This window comes from Xyrauchen texanus, chromosome 11, assembly GCF_025860055.1.
Source record: "Xyrauchen texanus isolate HMW12.3.18 chromosome 11, RBS_HiC_50CHRs, whole genome shotgun sequence".
In the NCBI taxonomy this organism is placed as follows: domain Eukaryota; kingdom Metazoa; phylum Chordata; class Actinopteri; order Cypriniformes; family Catostomidae; genus Xyrauchen; species Xyrauchen texanus.
This window is the reverse complement of record NC_068286.1, coordinates 21,202,014-21,218,341: the sequence shown is the minus strand read 5'-3', so window position 1 is coordinate 21,218,341 and position 16,328 is coordinate 21,202,014. Positions and strand designations below refer to the sequence as shown.

Genomic DNA, 16,328 nt, shown 5'->3' with positions numbered 1-16,328 from the left:
CACCGAACGTGAATTCTTTATATTTTATTTTCTGCTTCAAAATGCGCTGTTTATAATTGTTTTCCATGTAAACACGCGCATGACAGACGTATTTGTTGCGCCGCGTCTCGAATACTATACACCGTTTCAAGTTAAATATAACTTAAACTTTTAAAAACGCTTATCAAAACACTTGCATTCTGTTCTATTCGTTGCGCGGTTTTTAGCGCAAGGACGCGTTCGGTCTGAACGGCCCCTAACAGTGTTTTCATCATGATAGCTCCTATCCGTTAACACTCACACCCTGTTGCGAGGTACAACACGAGGCGCGTGAATGAAATCAGGCCGTTTTCGATCAAAACGAATTATTAATCTGTTGATATTTTATTGCGGTTCCATTATCAGACTCGCTCTTAAAAGCTGTATTCCTGCAGTAATTTATTTGTGTTTAGAAGTGCGTTGACATTTATTTGGACAACTTTTTAAGCTGATGTTTCAGTGACAGCATGTGCTTCTCACGCGGTGATGGAAATGATTTACATAACACAGATGGGAAGTAAATGTCTCGTGAACGCAAAAACATGATTTCATCAAGATCAGTACTTAGCCGCAGCTTTTATGGAAGTGAGAAGATTTATCTCACTAGTAGGTTCAATAGTTTTATCACTGACCACATATTTTTTGCCAAGAGGATCTCGATCTTTTCTCATGTAAACAAGCTCAGCAAATCGACATGTGCGTCTGGGTGGCATCGCACTTCGGTTTGTGACAAAAAGCCATATTGCATCATTTAATGTGCTCAAGTCATGCAAATAAGAGCGAGGCTGAATGGAACAAAAAAGTGTCGACATCTCCTCCTCCCCACTACACTGCCCACACACGGAGTCTTTTTGCTTATGGCAAAAGAATAACAACAACACCATTGTGTTTGTTAGTTTCACTAATGGGTGAAGCTGGAGAACATCATTCTCCCCCAGTCCTGGGCTCAGTCCAAGTGTTAATGCCTTTGAGGGAGTATTTGTCCAACTCCCCAACCCCTTACAAACTTAAACCAATTCCCAGAGGGCCGAAATTGTTTCACTTAAGCTGTTTATTACAAGGTTGCAGGTTTTGTGGTGAAGTTAGTTCAGGCGTGGTTTTATTTTTTGACTAAACTCATCAAATAATCTATATATAGGCTAGTATTGAATAGAATGACTGTTGCAACTTTATGAATTTCCACTTTGCAAATGTTAAAGGGATAGTTGACCCAAAGATGGAAACTCTCTATTCTAATCATTTACTCACCATCATGTCATCCCAGATGTGTATGACTTACTTTCTTCTGCAGAACACAAATTAAGATTTTTAGAAGAGTATTTCAGCTCTTTTGGTCCAAATAATGCAAGTGAATGGTGGCCAGAACTTTGAAGCACCAAAAGCACATAAATGCAGCATAAAAGTAATCTATAACACATATGACCATGTCTTCAGAAGCAATATGATATTTGTGGGTGAGAAAGAGATACATTTATTTAAGTCCCTTTTTTTGTTACTATAAATCTCCCCCTCTCATTTTTGGGTGAACTATTCTTTTAATGGATATAATGCCATTCAATGTTACTCCCAGCTTTCCTACCACCTCAGTGAGAACATGTGAGGCTGTAGCTGTCCACATTGTTTGATACTAAATAACAAGGTATTGTTTTCAATTGATTCTTTGTGTGTTTTTGTCTGTTCTGTCAACTGTTTCCGTGACAACAGCTGCACAGATCACACTATACACAACAACATTAATCACTCTGAGCAGATTAACTGTATATAAATTAAAATGTTCATGCTTACGACACTAATTACATCAATCAATTTATGTCATGTTCTTACTAAGAATCTACTTTGCGCAAGCTTCCAAAAATCTTTGTTGAGTAATGGACAGTTGGACTTAAACTCCAATGCCTCTTATTTGCACTGGCACATTTCATCATTAGTTATGTATAGCCTTAAAATGGTATGATGTAGACCATGCTGTGATTTGCAACAACTTTTGGCATTTTTCAGAAAACACCAAAAAACAAAGGTCCTCTTTTTTCTGGTGTGGGTGTTGGCAACATTGGAGCCCATCCCAGCAACATATGGGAACAGTGCATGGTTGAGAGCACACAAATGCTTCTCTCCATGGACCATGTGCCAGTCCATGGTCCACTAAATCAATGGGCAATTTAAAGCAGGAGAGTTGCCACTCACAGACCAGCGAATCACACCGACCACTGCAAGACCGAGACTGAAGAGAGCTTGAAAATTCACTTCAAACTACTTGGTTCAATGAAGAACCTTATTGAGGTGTTGATGCATTTTTGGAAACCATTTTATCTTCCAGGCAAGATGTTTTAGATTCACTCAAAAGAATCTCAAGTGTAGAGAATCAAAATCAAAGAAATCTGCCCAAATGGTTTAAGCTCAGCAGAGCAGCGGCTGGGGGAGGAGGTGGGAAGTCTACGCTGGGTGTGCTGGTCTAATTGACTTGGACAGACTGCTAATTTGTTGAGACCAGCTCGGGAATGATGTGCCCATCTATCTGTAAATTGGTGTTTACACATGGACCTCACACAGAGAGAGGAGGTTTACCAGACTTCTGCGGCACAGGCGCATGTCTGGAGAAGGGAGCAGATTACATTGTTGTTTTATTACAGCTAATTTGTTACATAAATAAGCCTGCTCATTTTCTCGGGTTTAATCTATTGTTTACTTTTGTTTGGTGACTTAAGAATCATTTTCGAGTATCCTCAATTTGCTCGAGTTCGACTGCCATGCGAGGTGCATTTCTAGCCTAGCTATTTGTGAGGCCAAATAAACAAATCAGGAGAAATCAAGTCCACATGGATGTGTGGTGTTTGTTAAGAGAGACGTTTAGAATGTGACTGGCCTCCAATTAACAAGAAGACATTCTAAATATATGTCAAACTGCGAAAACATTTACTAGCATGTCAATGAATTTGCAAATTTGGACTAGGATTAAGAATTACAGTTCTAATCTTTGCTGGTTGCTTTTGGTCCTCAGATCTTCTCAACCAATAACACAGAGTGTTCTAGACTGCTCCAGGAGATTAAGTGTGCCCATTGCTCACCACATGCCCAGATGCTCTTCCACTCACCCAAACTTGACAAAGCACCACACAGAGAGCAAGACCTACCCCGTTTATGCCAGGACTACTGCCAAGAGTTCTACTACACCTGCCGGGGGCATGTACCAGGTAACAAACAAGATCTACTACAACATCTACATCAAGGAAATTCCTCTTCTAGCACAATTTTTGCAATTAGTTTAAAGTTAAACTGAGCAAATAACCACAGATTCAGAACTATATGTTAATTCTGAAACTGCAATGTGACGTTGTGTGAGAAACAATTAGTCTGTGGAAGCTCTTGGCAAGTTCTAATGAATCGGAGGGATTCGTTAATCAAGTGTTTTGCAAATGGCATTTATTGAGGATAGTTTACTCCCAAAAAAAAAGGTGAGAAACAGACCAACATTTAAGGCCTATTCGCTATATTACTTGAAAGGGTGAGTAAATGATGAAATATTTTTCAATTTTTTGTGAACAGTTTTTTAATATACCTTTTAAAAACAGCAAAATTGTTAAAACTGTTGTAAACACTTGGATGTGGTTGGATCATTTTATAAATGAACCCAATGGCAACGGGAGCCATGCAGGCTAAATTAAAAATCACTGTTACTGCATTCCTGGCATGGACCAGATATTCAGTCACCCCTCAGATAACATTCATATTACTTGTACATATAATAAAAAACTTGATTAATTCGAAAAAAGATCAAAACAAAATACATTAACATGAAAAATAAAATATATTGATTAACAATAAACAAGATTGGAAACTTTAATTTCCAATCACATTTTACTGTCCAAATAAAGGGAATTTAAAGTAAGGGATCATGTAGGGTCAGCCGGTTGTTATTGCAAAATAAAACCCAACAGGGTTTATTTTGCTATAAAAACTTGATCACTGTACATTATAATGCATATTGCATGGCTACTAACCAAATAGTATTTAAAATAATGATTTGCATTGAAATTGTGTAATTATGTAACAAGGAAGGAATCGTGAACAGCTGAAATCCACCTCCGGTTTGAGATCTGTTTGTGTTTATTTTGTAATTGATGAACGTCTGACTGCTCATTACACATCTTATTACAAAACTACTTGGCAAATAAATAAATAAATGTGCACATGAAACATTGATTTGAGCTGAAATTAATTATTAGCTCACTTGTAGAGATCGCACAGTGATCCAAGAAAGTAGTTAAGATGGCTCAGATACCCGGATGAGCGGTCTGATGCGTGGATGTGTGTTTGTTACTGAGTAAAATCAGTACACTAGATGGTGCCTTTGATCATTTAGAATCGACTATTCCAGAAAGCCGTGTAATAAGCAAATATATAAATGTCATAAACGGCGCGTTTGTGTGTCTCAATTCGACTGTCTCACAGACCTGCATTGCGGACCACACTCAGAGCAGCTCCAGAAGAGCATATGGAGATCAACTGCTTCTAAAGTGCTCTGATGCCTCTCTTGTCTGCAGAGGTTCGTGCCAAACACCTTTGAAAATATAAGCAAGGGTTTTGATATTGAACACAATGTGTTCCAGGTTTATTTAATTTAACGTTTGTGTAATGGCAAATGTTCTTGGTCGTTGCGGGTTCATACACTCAGTGTTAATGTCACGCAGTGAAACAGAGGATGAGATGTCCTCTTACTCTATTTCTGTGGAAATTATAGAATCAAAAAAATATATTTTCATTTACACATAGAATCTCAAATATATTCCTTCATAAGGAAAAAAGGCTCATAGGTTTAGACCAGGGCATTTACTTTAGAGCTCCTTTCAGTTTTATCAACTTTAATATCTGCAATATCCTGAAATTAGTCTTCTAGCTCTTCTAAATTTATCATAGTTGTTAAGCACTCATCATAGTTGTAAACACACATCAGTGGACACACACCCCAAACAAAGCCCCAAAATCTGTAGCTGTAAATGCATTATTTTATGACCTGTTTCTTCCCCTCAGATCTTTGGCAAGAATCTTATTTTACTTCAGCACAGCCTGCCAAGATGTGTGTGGGTATGTGTGTGCGCACAGTCTGACTAAGGTCTAGACATGACTGACACTCACACCTCACCTCACCGGCAGAACACACACACGCTTTACAGGATGCAGCGGAAAACGAGGCCTGTTCAAGGCAATGCTCACATACTGTAATCAGTTTGTTTTTCTTGGTGATAGCCTACGTTCAATGAAAAGACAAATATTTAGGCCTCTGACACGTAAGGGGGAAAAACAGATGGCAGCGGGGAGGAGTCCGACGACCCAAAAAGATCTAAAGCTATCATGGGGTTCGTATTTTCTCCATAACATGAATGACATCAGCAGCAAACATCCAAAAGTTGCCTGACTTTGCAACTGTATGGTGTTGCAACGTTCGCTGCATGGTGCATTCCATCAGATGGAATGTTATGTGAAAGCTGGCTGCCAGACTGAACCTTCTTCCAATCTGCGCAGCTTAACAGATTAGATTGGGTCTGATGTGCAAATAGGGAGCAGACTCCAGAAAACGCAAGTCACACGCACATATACACCCACGGAAATACAAATAGACCGACAGACTTTATAACAAACAGATAAATAAAGGTGTCCAATCTGTTTCAACTTTTTGTAGAGGAAGAAAGCACATAGGAGAGAGAGAGAGGAAAAATAGCAGTCAAGGCTCTGTCGAAGCAACAGAACAGGAGCCGAGGCCAAACTACTCACCCCACCTTCTCTACCCCCTTCCCTCTCCCCCTCCCAAATCAGCATATGTGGTGACGAATGACACATTTATTTTTCTACAAAGGTTGTGTATATGTAAAACTGCTGAAGTGCATCAAGATGTCAAGTACTTTGGGAGGCCACCCAGGTTGCTTTGTAAGATAACCAGATGGAAGTATAACCATAGTGCTGAGGATGTGGAGTCTCTCTCTTTCTCCCTGTCCTTGTTTTTTCATTGGCTAGTACAATAAAACTAAAACTTATTAAGAGGCCACACAGTGATTTTGCCATGTTTTGGGAAGTTGTAACAATAAATTGTTCATTTTTGACAGTCCTCTAAGTACTATAATTAATTCTCATACTTATTTTGCACCATGTTTTTAGACCATGGTTCATGATTGTAGATTTGCTTTCAACAGTTTCTTGTGCAAGACTCAAGCAAAAAAACCTCCACGGTTTATACATTTAAACCCCTAAGAGCAACAAAAAACATTTCAGTGGCAAAGTATCAATTGTATTATTCATTTTCTTAATTAATGTTACTCATTTGATTTTATCAAGCTACAAATTAGTTTACTTAAAGGGGTGGTTCACCCAAAATTTTTAATTCTGCTATTATTTACCCGTATGTCTTAGGACATATCCACACTAATACATCTTGATTTGAAAACGCATTGATTTCGCTAAGTTTACGCCTCTAATCCACACTAGAATGCTGTTTGCCTCCACCGAAAACTGTAAAAAATACACTCCATTACCACATACTTTTTTGAAAATGTTAACATTAGGAAACTGAAAGCAGAGTTTTAAAATGAAAACTGATTAATGTGGATGTGTACTTACACTCTTCTATGGAACACAAACGGAGAGGTCATGCAGAGTCTTAATGTCAGTCACCAATCACTTACATAAAAAATAAATGTCTCCATACAATTAATGTAAATGTGACAGAGGCTGTCATTCTTCTTTTTCCTTCAAAGTAATTAAGAAAGTCACACAGGTTTAGGGTTAGGGTTAACCTAACCCTAACCCAAACAACACAAGGGTGAGAATATGGTGACCAGATTTTCTTTTAAACATAAAATAGGGTTAATTAATTAGCCTGTTTTATAACCTGCCTTGGACGGAGTTCACAAAACATTCTTATGGATAAAAGTATTCTTATCTACTATTTTACAAGTTCTTATAAGTTCTTACAAGTTTTATTTCTCTTAAAGGAGAAATTCAAATGATGATCCCATCATTTACTCACCCTCATGCCATCCCAGATGTGTATGACTTTCTTAATCTGGAGAACATCACTCTCTTAATGTGGAGAACATTTAGAAGAATATCACAGCTCTGTTGGTCCATACAATGCAAGTGAATGGTGGCCTCAAATTTGAAGCTCCAAAAAACGCATAAAGGCAGCATACAAGTAACCCATACGTCTTCAGTGGTTTAATCCATGTCTTCAGAAGTGATTTGATAGGTGTGGTGATAAACAGATCAATATTTAAGTCATTTTGTGCAATACATCTTCACCTTTGACAAACCTCAACCAGTTGGTGGCAATATGCACAAATAATGTGAATCGACAGAAAATAAAAGACAACAACTGTGGAATTGAAAGTGGTGATTTATAGTAACTTAAAAGTAGGACTTACTGGTAAATATAGATCTATTTCTCACCTATCTTCTGTGCTGCCTTTATGTGCTTTTTTAGAGCTTCAACATTCTAGTCACCATTTACTTGCATTGCATGGACCTACAGAGCAGAGTTCAAAAAAACAATTATTTGTGCTCTGTAGAAGAAAGAAAGTCATCCACATCTGGGATGGCCTGAAGGTGTGTAATTAATGAGAGAATTTAAATTTTTGGGTGAACTATTCTTTTAAGAGGTGTTTTTTTTATGTTTTATTATCCAGCCCCTAATTTCCATTTGTATTTCACATTCTCGATGAAAAATTAGCTTCACACAACCAAATTATTCAGCTAAATTTTGAGTAGTCCTGGATTAAAGAAATCAAACTAAAGGGAAGGTTAAGACTCAGATGCAAAAGCCCCAGTAAGTAGTCTTAAAGAGGATATACGTATCAGCACTCACAGCAGCACAGCCACAGCCACTCCAGTGCTCCCAGTGACCCCATAGACATAACAGAGACATAAAGATTCTGACCTCTCATATACAGCTACCTCTGACAACAACTCCCCGACCTTACATCTCACACCAGCAGGCCCAAGATAACCACCGCGGCTTGAGTGTGGATGGCATAGCATTGTGAGTGGAGGTGGAGGTGGAGGTGGGGGGTGTGTGTTTGATCTCACTGTTGTGTTCAGATGTTTAAGGATATCCTATCACCTCTGTTGTTGTTGCGGCCACCTCCCACATGCAGCCCCCTTCCTCAGGCAGCATGGGGGGCTCAGTGGAGATGAAAGGAAGGAGAGGAGTGTGTTAGTATTTCTATCACTTCTGTATTTGCTCTCCTCATCCCCATGAGGGTCTTTAGCTAAGAGGGTATCCATATCAGTTTAGTTGTTTTAGGTAATGGTGGACCTACCAAATCGAGTCCTGTTCACTCCCCCCATCATTCCAACCCCAAGTCAGTCTATTCAGAAAGAAGTTCCTAGAAACCAACTGTGATTCAAAGGAGTAGATTTGAAAGTTAGTTTAAAATGAAAATGAAAGGAACAGTTAAAAATTCTGTTATCATTTAACTACCTTCATATTGTTCCCAACCTGTATGTCTTCCATGGAACACAAAGGTGTTAAGCCCAAAGTGTACTTCGGTTGTCAAAAAGTATACTTTGAAAGGCAACGTAGTTGACGTAGGTCTTATTAAGTCTGTGTAGTCTCATGTGATTCTGTGTTTGTCCTATGTTTATGTAGCATCATGGTCCTGGAGGAACATTGTCTCGTTTCGCTGTGTACTGTACTAACTGTATATGGTTGAACGACAATAAAAAACAATTAACTTAACTTGACTTGACTTGGGTGCAATCCGATCCGGAATGCAGAAAAACAAAGTATACCTGGGCCTTTAGGCAGAATGTTAGCCTCAGTCATCATTCACTTTCATTGTTTGGAAAAAATATGTATGAAAGTCAATGCTGGTTGAGGCTAAAATTCTGCATTCTGGGTGAAAGGTTCTGCCACAAATAAAATCTATGTTTTTGATCGCACTTCTACATTCTGCACTTCAACTCTAGATATCTGAATTATGCTGAATTTACTTTGGCTACTATTAGAGAAATAAATAAGGGTGTTTTCCCTGAAAAGTACGCATGCAAACCTAATCTTTGAAACATAATCAATCAGTTTGGGTGTGTGCTCCTCATTTATTTGGACTTGACCTGCATGTTTTTACTGAAAGATATAACAGAGAAAGAGCTACAGACAGAGCGAGCGTTTGGCATTTTTTATTGATTTTAATCAAACTCAGTGTTAAAGTGTGTAACATTTCCACATAAGGACCACACATGTCTGAAACAGTTTGTAATACCACACTGTGGTTCAATCATCACATAATTGTGGTACTCAGAAGTAAGTGTTTGTCAAAGTGGCTCTGAAAAATGTGACAGTCCTTAAAGGTGTTCTGTGTAATTCTTTGAATGTTAAAATAAATGTTTTCTCTCCCAGCTTACTATGTTGATCAACTGGTGTAAGTAAGCCATTTGTTCTCCCCAAAAAATTTAAGCACTGAGGTGAATTCACTAAACAGTTGCGGCACTTTAGTACATGCGTCTTATTCACTAACCATCCCGCAATCATCTCTGAAATTACACTGCTTCTTATGTATTCAAATAAAGTCATTGTCATTCCTTTTTGCGCAAACACACCTCCTTTCTATGTAAATTATGCTTATTATAGATTGTGCTTCATTCACAAAAATTGCCTGACACAATTTATATCATGCTATTACCACAAAATTTTTAATGTAATCTTCATCCCAACCTGCCCAACATATACTATAGCAACATTGGCTCTACCAGTGGTGGGACTGTATGTTTTTCGACCAATGTCAGATGGGGGAGTGTTTGAAAAACCTATTTGAAAAAATATATATTATTTTTGCAATTCTGTTTAGTGATGCTAGTGGTCCACAAATTACACACTTTAAATGTTTTAGTGAATTTTTAATGAATGACTAAGAATTAAGCTGACATGCGATTGTCAATTCTGAGAGCAATAGCAAATCTTACTCAGTACTTCATACAGTAAATCCACCATAGACAAAATTGGAATTGAGCTTGCCACTGGAATTACCACCAAAACACCCACACAATGAGGCATCTGAAGGCTGAGGCTTCACTCGAGACTTGACTCGAGTACAGCTTTAACTGCAGGGGATTCAGTTGGTTTTGGAGGTGATTACATCACCCCTTGGACCCTGTTTGGTGTCTATCTCAGGCTGAGACCAGTTGTCTTTCTGTCTGTGTTTTTTAGAACTGTTCCAAGCTGACGTGGATGAGTTCTGCCAGTACTACGGAAGGAGGGACGGAGGCCTGTGCTTTCCAGATTTTCACCGAAAGCAATTGCGCAGAGATTCCAACTATCTGTTAGATGATAACATAGAAGTGACAAACAGGTATAATTTTGCACACAGAATCAGTGATTTCAACACAATGTGTTCTATAATCTACATTCATCACAACCTTAAAGGGACAGTTATTCAGAAAAAAGGCTGTCATCATTTATTCACCCTCAATATCTGATTTTCTTCTTCTGGGGGGCATGAAAAGAATGTACTGACAGCCTAAGTCAACATTAATTTTCATTGTATCTTTTTTTCTCCATTCATTGAAAGTGAATGATGACTGAGGCTGTAATTCTGCCAAACATTATATATTTATGGTGAACTATACCTATAAGTTTGAATACAAACTCTGAAATGACATTCATCATTAGACAAACTTCCTCACCATCATCCCATGTCCCATTCCCAGAACGACTGAGCTGCTTTGACTTGGTCAGCAGGGCAGACTGAACAAGGTCACTACAGACAAGACACGCCTGACTAACCTTCCGTGTCACAACATTCCTGCATGTACTCGTTGACTGGTCCACTGCCCCCTTTCCAAGCCAGTGCTTTGTGTCCAGCATGAGTTTAGCCAGCTTTAACAACACAAAGAAAGTGCTTATACGCTCTGATCCGCTGGTGACAGCTAGAAAGCTTTGACCATTTGTGATAGGACACAGGGAAAGATGTCAGTTGGAGCTGGCTTTGATAGGATATTCAGCAACAGTATGAGCCAAATTCTGTTTATTGTAACCTTAGTGTTAGCAAAAAGCAGCACAGCTTGAATATTCTCTATACAAACTTATAATAATGGATTTATATGTGAAGTGGGAATACTACGCAGAATCTACATTATTTCAAAATTGAGTTATTGGGTATTTTAGATTATGTTCTGTGCTGTGACAGATGGGTATGGCTCAACTAAAATCAGATTCAGAAAACTACAAAATACACACTACAACCAATATTACTATACCAGTAGTAGGACTCAATAGATATAATCTCTTAGTGACACTAGTCAGGTTTTCACCCAAGTTGCAAATGTAATTTATGTGCAAAATCGTAAAACTGCAAACAAATTTGCAGATTAAGCAGCATTTAACACCCCACGTGAACAACACTATTTTGTTACTTCAAAATAGAAATGGAAGTGGTAGCCACTGGGGAAGCCACTTTTTTCAATGTAATTACTTGGAGTTTAGAGTGAACAGACAAAATGCTCTGACAAACTTCATGTTTGCTAGCAATCGGTACAGTTGCATTGTGGCTTGGATTGAGAGTGTAAAACAGACTGGCAGGAAATAGTAGCTCATCATTTTGATGACAGGCTTTGGCTATGGATATTCAGAGTGACCAGAGCAACACTTAAGATGCTATGCAATTATATTGATCAGCTGGTTCAGTTTTGAGCATATTATTCAATCACTTGATTTATGGGCCTGTCTTCGTACCAAAATGTATTGCAATATCCCAAAATTTGGAAAGAAATACAAGGATGGTAACCTAGCTGCTGTCTCCTCTTCATACTCTCATTTCACTTACCTTCACATCACTTCACTTCACATCAGTTATTAAAGCAATCTGATTTCAAAACAACCTTCAGTAAAGTGTGCCCTTCATACTGACCTCACTTTAGTGTTAACAGTGATAAACACCTCACCTTTGTATGACCTTCTGAGGCCAATAATGATGAGCTGTGATTCCACTGTGTTTTTTTAGAGGGCCCTGAGCCCACAGTTGTGGTAAATTAACGTCATAATTCTTAATTGGACCTCCCAGTGTGAAGAGCCTGTAAAACAGCACATTTGATCAGGGAAAGTTACTGCTAGTGATTCAGAATGATGTTATTCTACAGATATCAGACACACATTTGCTCCCAGTCTACCCCTATAACAAAAATGGAAAATCCCTTCAAGACCTGTTAAAGAGAGCGCCCTCACTTCATGCCCTTGTGTGTTAAAGGTATAATGTGAGTTGGTGTTTCCCCACATCAAATGTGAATGTTGGTTAATGGAACACTTGTTACACAGCTTGAGAGACACCCAAAATCTGACTATGTAACATGAACTTACACTGGGGCATTTTGTTCAGTCTTTTACTCCGTCTTCTCCCAAACTAGTACGTTAGCTGAACAGATTCTGTTAGATCCTAAAAGGAATAGTTTACCCAAAATGTTGTCTAGATTTAATTATCCTCACCATGTCATTACAAACCATGTGACTTTCTTTTATTTTGTGAAACACAAAAGGAAGAATGTTAGGGAATAATGTCAGTCACCATTCACTGTCATTGTCTGGAAAAAAATGCAATGAAAGTGAATGGTGATTGAGACTATCATTCTGCCAAAATAAAGTTGCCTTCAAGGCAAGTCAGTCCACTCGGCAGCCATCTTTGGAATGTTCCCAGGCTGCTATATTTTCTTTGCATATAAGAGTCAAAAGTACAGTTCCTATCTACTTGGGGAAAGACAGAAATCTCCAAAATGGTTGGTCAAGATTATGATCAAAGTACATATTTCAAATATAATGCAAGCTTGTCTTTGAGTTGACTGACAGTTGATGTCTGTATCTACTGTAAAAAGTGATTGGCTCTTTTACATGTAAGGCGGGACTTCCTTTTCTACATCTGCCAAATGGGTATTCAAATTTCTCCCATTAATTTAAATACAAGTGGTCCGTCTTGGAGCACAAAAGGAAATGTTTGGCCACATATTCTTTAGGCCATGGAATAAATAAAGTCAAATGGATTTGGAAGACTGACACATGTTACATTTACCATACTGTTAACAACTGTGATCTATATAGACATTAAAAGAAAAAAAAATTATGTCCTTTTTCTAATTAAATTTGGTTTCAACCTTCAGATAAAGTACTACTGTTTGAAAGTGTGCGACTAAAATGCTTATCTTGTCATTCCCTTCACACAGAAAACATAAACACAACTGCTACTGTGCTCAGGAGATCCTTGGTAGTCTTCGGCAGCCTGTTAATGTGGTGCATTGTGGGGATGGATCACAGCGCCTTTTCATTTTGGAGAAAGAAGGCTTTGTCAGGATCCTAACACATGATGTGGAGCTCCTAAAAGAACCTTTTCTGGACATTCATAAGTTGGTCCAAAGTGGCATAAAGGTAAGAGACACTTACCTCTTTTGTTTGGTGGGATTGTTGTAATGACTAGGGTCATAGTTTTCTGGAATTTATTTTTGTTCCAAATTAAAAATGATTCACAATACTGCAGAGAACATAAGTGATATTATCAAAATCTACTGCCTTTCCATATTCAATGCAATAAATGAATCAGGAGTTCATATTATTTTATTTAAAGAAAATGTAGATTGTTAATACCAACTCAACAAGACATGCCTCTTGTTTTTTCCTGCTGGTGACTTATGTGTATATTTGGTTTGAGTGTAAGACAAGTAATTTAGCATGTTAGACATGCTAATAATACCACCAATGCTGGTCTTTTCAACATGAGTAGCATTGTATTGGTACTACTTGATATTCATGCAGCCTCACTTCCCACCATCACAAAAGTCTGTATTTCATAAATCAGGAAACCTGAACGATCTTTTGTTCATCATTTTGGTTTGGCACCTTCTCTGCCAAAACTAAGGTGGGAGAAATGAAGCCCTGTAACAGAATCACATCTTAAAGAAGCACAATAGCATCCTCTATGGATTTATTTCCATTTTTGTTCTCCTCCCACCGCAAATCAAAACCTCAATGTAGGGTGATGCTGAAGCCAAAAATAGTGTTGGCACGATAATTATATTACTATACAAATGGATTCTGTATGTGGGCTTCAATGTGTGTGGTTTGCTTGCTGTCAACCTGACTGCCATCAGAGGAAACCCTGTGTTTGGAAGCAGAGGATCAGTGAGAAACACTGAAATGTTGCCAGCTCTAGCATTTGCTTACACGCATGTCTGTCAATAGTAGTTATGGCGTGTCACAACAGATGTTTATCTGCCTCCACAAGAACTGAGGCATTCTGTATTTCAGAACATTTCGTTTAGGAAGTGTCCGCAGATGAAGGAAGAGACCTGCTTTTTGACAGGAAGTTTATGTAAATTGCATACCTCTCGTTGCTATTTAAAAATAAGGGAGAAGGAGCAATTATGGAGTCAACATGCAACAGACCCACAGGAAAGGCCCCCAATGTGCCATATCATCATTAAACATAATTGGTTGTGGATAAAACAATCATTATGACAATTAGAGTAAGCTCAAGCACTGGCGTTCCCCAAGAGTGCCATTCTGTCAAGTTTGGCCGTTATCATTCCAAGCTGGCCGTGTTTACTCAGAACATCAACATTAATGTACCTTTTATGCATGTGGAAGGGCTTGAAGTCACCTGGGACCCTAACTTGGGCATGAAGAGGCAAGATCGTTTTTATCGTGACTTTGATTCTAATGTTTTGTATTTCCTTTAATCCCAATTCCCTTACTGCAAATTAAGCCAAACTGTTGGAAACAATGCTGTGTTTCCCAGAGCTCTGTGGGTGTTCTCTGATGAAACGCTCATCTCTTCACTCACCTCCCCCAGCACATACACCCACCAACGCACACAAACTGGGTGACATTACAGAATATTCTGTGAGACTTATGCCTCTTCGATTGCTGCCAGAAGTCTTGTGTTTACAAAATGCAAATACATGCTCTCCTTCTTGCACTACTCATCTTCTCTCCTCTATGGCTTCAGCCTACAACTGTTCGGTTACCTTCTTTGTTTGTAATGAATTTGTTGTATATACATTCTGTTTTATGTTTAGTAACCGAATAAACCTTTATTATAAATTTAAAAACATGTGCAACCAAATCCTGGTGGAAGCTGTCCTTTCACCATTGCCTCTCATGCCAATTCTCTGCCCTCTTATCCTTCTCACCTTGATGATACAGGTGCCAACATTTTTATCCGCCAATGAATGTCTATCACCAAGCACCTGAATCTAATGCTTAATTGTTTTTGACAGTGGAGAAGATTTGCTTTTATGGGGTTTTTGTTTTTGGTGCCCTACACAGTTTCTACACCTTTTCTGTTACTTTTTCTGCAATTGATTTCTTTACGTGCTGTTTAGACCAAACATGTTCTTGCACTAAACTAGATGCATGCAATACAAAGAATAGAACAGAACAGTAGTGTCTCAAAATGCTTTTTTATATAAATAAATTGTAGTTCTATGCAATATGACATATTTGCAAATTTACTGGGCATGACCAAGACATTTTAGTATTTTCATTAAAGTCTAGCATAGGTGGGTTGGTGAAATCGTGCGCACAATGTAGCTTCAATATATTTAAAGACATCGCAACACATTGGTAGCTAGTTAACAATAGAAATATCCTTGTGCGACCCGCGGCCTCATATGAGGACTCACTATTTTGGATTCGCTATATGCAACGCATAATTTACTTTTATTTAAACCCATTACATACTGTTCTGGACACTCTAAGGAGTCTTTTAAGGGTTAAACTTCTGATGCACAGAGTCACGTGACCAAACACTATGGCGTTGATTTCCATGAACTGCTTTTATTGGCGCAGCACCAACATAAGTGCCTCTGGTAAGAAACCTCTTCATATTTTTTCACTGAAATCTGTTTGGTTGTAAAGAGTAGCATCTTTAGTTTGTTTGATATGCTGCTTTAAATATTTTGTTAATTTTTTGCCTTTTGGTGTGCTGATAAACATGAAGTACACGGATGAGTGCCGTGGAACGGATTTCTGACAGATATTCCAAAAACATGTTTGTTATTTTCACAGTAACAAATATATGTGCGTTATTTTGATTCAATTTAATATAAATTTTGTTATATATAATTTTTTTATCACTTTACAATATGGTTCTATTCATTAACATTAGTAAGAGCATTCCTATATATTTACTATGCATTTTCACATTGGGAATATATGTATTCATACAAAAGCTGAAAACTTTATGAGGCTTTATGTGGAGTTAGGATGAAAATATATTTACTATGAAATATAAGATGAAAATAAGGTGCATTTTTAACTGTTCTGAGACCAGTGCAGACAGTCCGCA

The 16,328-nt window shown here is 38.1% G+C and overlaps 1 protein-coding gene across 3 annotated transcripts in view; it reads left to right on the top strand.

Annotated features, from left to right (window-relative positions):
- LOC127651290 (hedgehog-interacting protein-like) overlaps positions 1 to 16,328 on the top strand; it is an 84,275-nt gene that overhangs the window by 801 nt on the left and 67,146 nt on the right. For all 3 annotated transcript variants that reach the window (XR_007971561.1, XM_052137069.1, XM_052137068.1), the window contains exons 2-4: positions 3,017 to 3,209; positions 10,211 to 10,352; positions 13,210 to 13,411. Coding sequence is in view for 2 of the 3 variants with exons in the window: in XM_052137069.1 (XP_051993029.1) it covers positions 3,017 to 3,209; positions 10,211 to 10,352; positions 13,210 to 13,411 (537 nt within the window). In the remaining variant the exon portion in view is untranslated. The remainder of the gene's footprint in view (positions 1 to 3,016; positions 3,210 to 10,210; positions 10,353 to 13,209; positions 13,412 to 16,328) is intronic.